This window comes from Poecilia formosa, unplaced genomic scaffold (genome assembly GCF_000485575.1).
Source record: "Poecilia formosa unplaced genomic scaffold, Poecilia_formosa-5.1.2 Scaffold268, whole genome shotgun sequence".
NCBI lineage: Eukaryota > Metazoa > Chordata > Actinopteri > Cyprinodontiformes > Poeciliidae > Poecilia > Poecilia formosa.
In genome coordinates, this window is record NW_006800207.1 from 671,715 (window position 1) to 681,184 (window position 9,470).

Sequence of the window (9,470 nt, forward strand, 5' to 3'; positions counted from 1 at the left end):
CGATGTTAATATGATTGTAATTTCATGGATAAAAATAGTACAAGACTGATTTTTTTTTTTTTTTTTGTTGTCGGTAAAGATAACGTCTAGCGCGACCTGCTGCCCTGACACCAACTCACAAATCTTCATTCAGTCTTACTTGTAAATTGATTTTTCTTTTCTTGGACGTTTTGATGTTAGCTCGTTGATGTCTCAGTTTTATTCGCTGGGAAAATCAATAAGCAGCTTGAGGTGACTCTGCTGCTCTCTAGTGGCGAGAAGCCGTAATGTTAGCTGGTAACAATCGGAATGCATTGTGGGAGATGTAGTTTGTAGTCAATTCGTGCTCAAACCTATTGTAAGTCAATGTCGGCCTATAAAATGCTGCGGGGGCCACATAAAATGACATGGCGGGCCACATGTGGCCCGTGGGCCTTGAGTTTGACACATGTGCTCTATAGGAACGTTAACACTGCACATAAAAAATATTCATCTGAGTTAATGAATCAAAATAAATTAGGGAACAAAAATCTTAATTTCCTGCTCAATGAGTCAAACCTGACAACTCCCACATTTTTGCTATGTAAAACAATTTAGATTTTAGGGGAAATCAGATTGATGTTAGACTCTTGAATACAAAATCAATAATAATCTTTTTCAATTTTCATGTTTCATGTTTTCTTATTATATCATCTTTGAGAATTTACACAAATGAGTTTGCATTTGGAGTCATCTCTAATAATTACATAATTTTTCATGGAGACATCTTGCCATGAACAGCAGCATGCGACACACAAAGCAGGCAGTAAACTGACTGATTATGACAAACTTGTTTTGTTTTTCTTCATTGCAACTTATTGTGAGAAAAGGCTTAATACTGGTTGAGGCACTTCAATTTTGATTTGTTGATACCTGTTGGTGTTTTTGATGAGATGTGTCCATGAAAAATCTGACAATGATGATGTTTTTCATACATGTTTCAGTTTCATTTTGAATTTTGTTGCATACATTACACAGTTTAATCCTAGGAAACCACATGACATTATCTATTTTCAAGCAGCTGGCATCTTCAAAATGAAGGGGTGTGCATAATTTAGCAGCATTGATGTGCATCAAGCATATTCCATGTAGCCAATAAAACTTATCTGAGCTGTGTGTGTGTTGCAGTCTCCATGCTAATTCTTCAAATTCATTCATGAGTTTCAAATGCATAGAAACGCCATGATCCCTAGGAATTTCAGCTAAATTCTTTCACAGCTGTTCCTCGTTTGTTCACTTACTCACCTGGGCAGCATTCAGTAATCAAACTGCCCATTATAAATACTCTTTGGTTCAGGTACTTCATCGTCAGCTCATCTGTAGTCTGCTGGCTACTGTTGCAATTTCCAGTCTGGTCCTGATTTCTGAGTCGTTATGAAAATCATTTACTCACCATGCTCCTGCCTCAGCCCTCATCACAGCTAAAACATAGCAACAAATCTGCTGTGCCCAGTGTTTATTCACTAGTCAGTATGACTAGAAATGCCTTTTAGCTAATCATCTAATTGCTTTTATCTAAAACAAAACCAGCAATTATGCCATATATTGCAAGAAAATGTAAAGTATATATATATGTTTATTGTTTTATTTAGATATGTAGACTAAAACAGAAATGTAGAATAAAAAAACATTTAGCAGTAATCCTTAAATAAAAAACTGATTTTTTTTTCTTTTTGCCCTCTTTTTTAAATTTTTTTTGCTAAATAATTCAAACTCAGTCAGACTAAATAGAGAAAATCTCTGAAAACTCATTTTAAACTTTTGCCAAAGATTTTCTGTTAGCATTAGGACTGGACTTCGACTGGGTCTTTCTAATAAACATTAGAACGGCCCATTTTCCCATGAAGTCTGACCAATTTCTCTGTTTCTACTGTTTTCTAGTTTTATTCCACATGCATGTAGCTCCAAAGTTACATTTTTATGACCAAAGCTCTGTGTTTCACATGTTTGCTGTGAATGGATTGTGGCAGTCTGCAAGTGTGTATGTTTCTCCAAAAGTAGTGTTTTTCTTTCTGTTTTTCCTTCCAATTTACGGAGAGCTTTGATGTAATCCTTGGTTTTCATTATGCTGTTTATTCACAAAACTCACAGAACAGCTGCATAAGGACATAAGGGACATTTCACTTTTAATTTTATTCAAAAAGCATCTGAAAAAACTCCATGGTGTTATTTTGTGGTTTTTGTTCGTGCATTTATTATGTTTTAAATCAACTTGACAATAGGAATAAAGATGGAAATTAGCCACCTGTCCATAGATTTGTGTATTTAAATGTAAATGTTATTTATTATGTACTGTCCTGTTAAAAAAATAAAAAGATAAGCTTGAACTTGAATCTATAGAAAATTTAAATTGCAAAGAAGTGCATTCAAATTGTTATTCTGAAGACAATTAATTGAGCTGGATTTCAATTAGATGTGTCAGAAAATGGGGACTATATACAATTACACTCCACACTTTTAAGTGTTTTGACCCAAAAAGTAAGTTAAAGCAAAAATGAATAAATAAAGTATAGGGGTATGCAGAGTTTTTAGGGTAATGTAAATCCTGAAAGTAATGTATTAAATGAAGAGTTAAAATTTTGGTGAAAGCTGCTGTAAAATCTGTAAAATCCAGTATATAAAAGAAGTCTTCAAATATCTTGTATGTCAAATCCACGCAGTGTGTAGAAAACTTGAGGGCTGAAAGTAAAACAGTTTTTTCCCCTCCTTTCTGTTTGTGTTCTGACAGGAAAGCGTTGACCTTGGGGAGATCATGTTCTCACTCTGCTACCTGCCCACCGCTGGCAGACTCACACTAACCGTCATCAAGTGCAGGAACCTCAAGGCCATGGACATCACTGGGTACTCTGGTGAGTCGTGTTCTCTTTGTGTGATTCACTTACAGTGACAGCGAGTCAAAAAGAATGGTCCTCCTCTGTATACCCATTTGTAGGCATGTCAGGGAGAATGAAGAAACCGTGGAAGATACTCTGCATGGGTGAATTCTGATTATTTCAGCAGTTATTAATACCCCGCACCTGTAAGATTGAGAATTTGTCAGCAAATAGTTGCAGACAATCTGTTGTTTTAATAGAGTGCCATCCTACTTCTCTATTAAACCTTCCCCTTCGATTGGGGTATCGCTTGTAAAATGTGACATTTATTATGCTTTAAATGCCAGAGTTCAGGTGTTATTCAGGATGAATGTGGTACTTTTTCTCTCACACATTTAATGACATTTCACAGCTTTTGATGTGACTCAGTTTTAATTCCCCGAGTGGTCAGAGCTTTTGCTGTCTGCCATTATTTCAGTCTGTGCATTGTAAACCCAAATCTATTGTATTGTGCCTTCCAGCATATCCAACTGTTTATGGATCCAGAGCAGCTTACAGATGACTAAGACTTGGCTTGACGGGCGGCTTGCAGTGATTTATCACTCAAAATGAAGAAGGAGATCAGCATTCAGGAAGCTTTCTCAGTGATGCTATTTGGAAGTTATCTTTGGCTCTCATATCCATTTTGTTTACGCACGGTGATGAGTCACTTTTATGCACGTTACTGATGCCAGGTCCTCCAGCACTGCCTTCCTGTTTGAGTAGAAACACTCACGCACTAGTTTATGAAATCCGGAAGGGCTGCGTCTTTGTTGACAGCAAACATTGAAGCTTTATCTTTTTAAACAATGCTCTCAGATTGGTACTGCTCTACTGGAGGGAAAATGAGTTCAATAAGTAGGAGGATGTACAAACGTGATGAGTTTCATTTTCTTATTTTCTTTTCTTCTTATTATTAGATCCCTATGTCAAAGTATCGCTCATTTGTGACGGCAGACGTTTGAAAAAGAAGAAGACGAGCATTAAGAAGAACACCCTGAATCCCACCTACAACGAGGCCATCATCTTCGACATCCCTCCAGACAGCATGGACCACGTCAGCCTGCACATCTCTGTGATGGATTATGATTTGTACGTTTGAGTAGAGCTCAAGTCATTAGTCTTATTTTTAATTGAGGATTTAGAATTAAGAGATTCAATAGTTGCCTCTTGCACAAAAAGTTAATATTGGACAAATATAACCTGAATAAATACAAAACACAGTTATAAATTCTGATTTCATTTTCACAAAAACTATCCAGTTTGCGACCAATCTGGCCCTATGTAAAAATACACTTTCCAGTCTTTAAAATCAGCCTAGTCAAAGTCTGGACTTAAATCCGAGTGAGCTCTCCTGTTTATGTTCGTAGATCCTCGAGTGGCTTTCAATTAAATCAATTCTGAGGGAGAAGAAACCAAAACTCCTTCACATGGATGAAAAAAACAAATTCCCAGTTATCACAGATGGTTGATGGTAGTTAATGCTGCAACCAGCGATAAATCATTTGCAAAATTATGCAGTCTATCTTTATCTGATATAAAATGTGCGTGCTAATCTGAAACATTTAGGTTGGAAATAAAAATAGAAAATCTTTAAGAGGCAATTCTTTCTCGCTGCACTGCCTGTCATGCAGAAAGAAACATCACACAGAGTAAATGCATCACAACAGTCTAGACAAATTGGGCTCGGCACACTACGTAGATGTAATTATAAGAATCTGCTGGGTAGGTAATTACAATTTGCTGTAGCAAACACTGAAATGATATTCTTTAGATAAAGATAAGCGCAAAAGCAGTGCAATACGGTGCTTTGTGTTTATAGAATGTGACTGTCCAAGCAATGTGAAAGGAACGGCTGCAGTGCAGACAGCTGACAGAATGAGAACATGCATGTTAAAGGTCAAATTGTGGGTATTTTTCTTGTCCTGTTCCTTTTGTTGTTAAAAGGAGAGGATACCTGCAGAATTAGATTCCTAGCCCTTCATGCTTTATTTACAGCCTGCAATCCTAATGGGACCTAATCAGGTTGTCTTAATAATATAAGGAGTTTTAGATTAAAAGAAAGTCTAAATTTATCCACAGTTTGCTAAATTGTTAACAAACATCAGCTGTAATGCCTTCGGATCAAGTCCATGTAAATGTCACAGAGACAACCAGCTGCATCAGTTGAAAGGGGATGGGCAATCAGAATTCTGTCTCCTTTGATTACAAAATGGTCCTCACGCAATTATGAAAAATGGCATGTATGAGATGTTGCATCGAGTTAAATCAGATTTATTCATAGTACTACGTGCTTGTGCCTCTGCAGGGTGGGTCATAATGAGATCATTGGTGTGATGAGGGTTGGAAGCCATGCTGAGGGACTTGGCAGGGACCACTGGAATGAAATGCTGGCTTATCCACGGAAGCCTATTGCACACTGGCATCCCCTCCTGGAGTCCAAGAAATCTGAGAAGGAGGTGAGTAAGATTTTAGGGCTCCTCATGGAAGATGTGGAGCTTCCCACTTGTCAGATCAAGCGCCCATTGATGGACAAATCTCCACCATCTGGATCATCTCAAGCCAAAAGCTGGGTTGAGTATTTGTACATGTCATGTCATCAGTTATTTTCTTAATAAATCAAAAATATAAGTTTCTCTGTAGTAAAGCTGTTCCTAACCCCTAATTTATACTGCATCCAACTCCGCTCCGCAATTCACAGGTGAACTGTAGCCGCTCCACAGCAGCTCAGTTTGTACTACTTGGGTCTCTTCTCCATTTTGCTTCGAACGGCAGAAATGCTTCACGAAGCATGCGTGCGAAATGAGAGCTTGCACGATAAAGCAAGTGGTAAAAATGATGAGTGGTGTCGTAAAATACTCTAGTTCTTAATTTCCCATTTTAATAAATTTCCCTCCTTTGCTCTCCCACTTCATTTGCCTTGACTGGTGCTCCAGCTTGGACTTTAGCAGAAACTTGACTTGATGCGTTTTATGTATTTGCAATAGCATAACTGTTGCATGCTAAAAGTACTATAAAAATGCCCAGATCTTCATTCATATAGCTAATGTTTTAAGCAAATGTCATGTGTCTTGGTGAATTATTTTGAAAATATGAATGCTGTGCTCATGCACCTTCCTGTTGGGAGCAGTGTGATCTTTGAAGATTTACTCTGGTGTCGGGTCAAAACAGAATCAGTTCTGCAGAAGTGCGACGCCGTGTGGACTCAATGTAAATGCTCTCTTTGACTATATTGGGTGCGTATTTACCGTAGCACAGTGGAGCCTCATGTAGTGTAAATTAGGGATAAAAGTAGCTTTTTTCAAAAAGTTGCTCAAGCAAATGTAACAGAGTAAAGGTAACTGGTTACTACCATACTGTGCTTTAAATAATGAAGACAAAGTTCCTTGATTTTAGATAAAAATATAGTTTTATTTTATTTTTTCACAGCATATTTTATCCTTGAAGCACCTCTCTGCTCTGTAACAGAAGTGCCTGTGCCGAATGAATATCTGTCTTGTGTTTTGTGTGTCCCACAGTGGAAGGCGAGAACTGCCAGCTTTGACAGCCAGGGCTCCTGCCCCTCACCGAGGCCCCCTGCTAGTCCCTGAGATGAGCTACCTGCGACCCAGCGGCCCAGAAGAGGTTTCCTCCCTCCTCTTGATCCACTTCCTGTCTGTGTGCTTGAGGAGAAACACAATCCCACCGTCTTTCCCTTCTCCCTCTCTCTCTATCTCTCACTCCCAGTCCCTCCACTTCCTCAAATCTAGTCCCAGAGCACTCCCAAGTACTGAACTAGGACTTTCTGTCTGTCAGCTAAGAGAAGCTCAGGCTTTTCTAAGCGTGGCTGGTGTGATGGCCTGAAGCTAGCATTGTTTTCTAGGAGACTGGCTGGAAATCCTGTCTGCAGACATTGATTGTTGATTTGTCCAAGCTTAGGTAAATCGAGCTTGTTGGCATCACAAAGGACCTGGAAAAACAGAGGTTTTAACTATGAGCCATGGGGTCTCTTTGATGGAAAAAGCCCTGTCGGATATCACTCCATGAAAGCAGCGGATGTTTCACAAAGGGAAGCTGAGCACATGTTGCCAAGGAAGGGGAAAAAAGAGATGATCTTAAAAACAAGCTGTTTTAGAAGTCTATGGCTCACTCACATTTATTTTTACAGTCCTGAATTAACATATAGTATTCCTTTTTTAAATTATTTATATATATAATTAGCTATAAATGTATTTAGTTTAAAATACTATTTCATTATAGCTTAAGATGTCTGTTTAATTTATGAGAGGAAGGGTGAGGCTGAAACCTCAAGTATCTGTTCGGTGTAGCTTTCAAAATCTGAAAAGAAAGACGAAATAAGGCAACAGGAATTCAGCGTTGAGCAACCTGGTTTCCACTGCAGTTCAAAAGTTCAGGGAACCTACAAACTTCACAATGTCACGAAGGCACAGGAGTCTGACACTGTCAAAAATAACAACTATTATAACGCTTTGTGTAAAAACAAGTGAAGCTGTTAATGAAGGGAGGTGCAAATATCTCCATCAACAGGGACTTTTCAAGCACACTTTTAACACCGGAACCTTTTTATCACCTTGGTGTTCAGTTTCTTCCAAAATAGAACAGAAATGCTTGATTTTCTTCCAAAACACACTACAAAAAAAGCACTTTTGTCTCCTTGTTAGGTTTATTTTTGTTACTTATTTTGGTGGATGTAAATATATTTATGTACAGGTGTTCTGCTGTCTGTTTTGCTTTTCTAAATTAAAGAATATAAAATGAGAACTTAAGTAGAATTTTAAAAAAGGATATTTTGAAGTTTTGTGGTATTTTTTGTGGTTGGTGATCATGACTAAAAAGATGAAAAGAATAAAGTATATTCCCCCTTTTTTCTTTTTCAAATGCCACATTTTTCTGTTTATTTTTCACTAAATAATCAGTTAGCTCCATGTGAGGGAATTTGCAGTAAACTATCACCCCCGCAAAGGTAAAAAGAAAAGGCTGTAGTACGTTTTATGGAACAAAATGGAGTTATACCAAACCAAATAGAGCAGAACTTTTCCACAAAGCAAAAAAAAAAAAACCTCTCTTTTATGCTAGCTAGCAACATTAGCTAGTGAGATTAGCAACATTAGCTCTTGTCGTTTGGTGTTTTGGTAAGAGCTCTAGATTGTGTTGAAATTGGGAACTTTTTTGAAGTATAATGGGAAAGCAAGTATGTTTTTGTTTAACCATTTCACATTGGCGTTTCTGTCTTCCTCGTTTAGCATTAAAACTTCCTGTAAAAGTTTCTGTTTCTGCTAATGTCTATGTAATTTAGCCTGCAAAATCTGTTATGTGATGTAGGTCTCTCCCCAATTTGAGTCACGTTTAAGGTTTCACTTTCAAATAGAAGTTGCACACGTCCCAGTTGCCTGATTAGAAAATAATCCTAAATGTTTACAACATGAAAACAATATGGCTGACCTTTCCAGCACAAATAATTACTGTTCAGGGTCTTTAAAATGCACATTTCCAAAACAGTGAAAAATATTTCAATAATACTGTTCATACGGTTTTAAGCCTCTCTTAAAAGATGCCAAACAATTAATTGAGTTTTTCCCGGCTTCCGTACAGCACATTCTCCCGTTTTCACAATCCCTTTCTATTCATTAAGTATTTCTGGGCGTTCATGGTGTGATTTCTAAATAAGATCTAGCCTAAATCTTATGAAAGAGATATTTTAAAACTACAGTTGGCCATCTAAGTGTAGCATCTGTTAAGAAGCCGACTGCAAGCTGGCTCTCTGAGCAGAAAGCCCAACTACCAGTTTTTATCCTAAGCAGAGAGAGTAGAAAATAATATTCTGTGAAATTAGCTGTGAATATTACCAAAGTGTTTATTCCATGTTATTTTTCTCCATCACTGGGCCAAAGGTATAGCAGAAATAATAATTCTTACTTTTGTGTTTTTAATAAAAGCAACTATACACATTTTTGCTTATTTTTTATTAATACATTTCTAATTTAATTGACAGATTGTTTTGTTCTGTCTTTCCATTTAGAAGACATATGCATTTGCTTTAAATATGTTACATTTTATGTAATGAAAGTATTGTTTTTAAATTTAAAACATTTTAAAAATACAGATGTGACTACATTATATCCCCAAAGAACTACTACAACTTTTAGAGCTGAACAGCAAATTATATTGTTTATTCACATCTGTACAAAAAATGTAAAGCTTTCCAAATCTATTTAGGATAGAAAGAGCAGCATAAAGCGTGGTCGTAGCTCACCTTCTTCATGTTAGTGACTCACATCGGGCAGCGACTCATATCTGGTAATGACAGAGTCTTCACTTTCATTTTCAGATTCTGCAAACAACCATCTGCTGCAGCGTCTGCTAACTGTGTAATCTGATTTATTGTTATTGCTACGGAGTCTTTTGTTAGCAAGCAGGCATAAAAGGGAGTGAATTCTAAAAACTTTACAGCTGTAAGATAAAAAGCACATTTATCTTGTATTTGTATCGGTTTACGATTGTTTTATGTTGTAATACTGAAATTATTATATTGTAAATGATCATGACATTGTGGGATTTTCTGTTCTGTGTTATCAGACATCATAAAAAATTTTTTTAAAA

At 37.0% G+C, this 9,470-nt stretch overlaps 1 protein-coding gene across 3 annotated transcripts in view; it reads left to right on the forward strand.

Annotated features, from left to right (window-relative positions):
- The window catches only part of syt6a (synaptotagmin VIa), an 83,937-nt gene extending 76,989 nt beyond the window's left edge, over nucleotides 1–6,948 (forward strand). For all 3 annotated transcript variants that reach the window (XM_007570769.2, XM_007570768.2, XM_007570770.2), the window contains 4 exons: nucleotides 2,747–2,867; nucleotides 3,791–3,962; nucleotides 5,179–5,329; nucleotides 6,389–6,948. In XM_007570769.2, coding sequence (XP_007570831.1) covers nucleotides 2,747–2,867; nucleotides 3,791–3,962; nucleotides 5,179–5,329; nucleotides 6,389–6,460 — 516 coding nt within the window. In that variant the 3' untranslated portion in view covers nucleotides 6,461–6,948. The remainder of the gene's footprint in view (nucleotides 1–2,746; nucleotides 2,868–3,790; nucleotides 3,963–5,178; nucleotides 5,330–6,388) is intronic.
- Nucleotides 6,949–9,470: the final 2,522 nt, after the last annotated feature.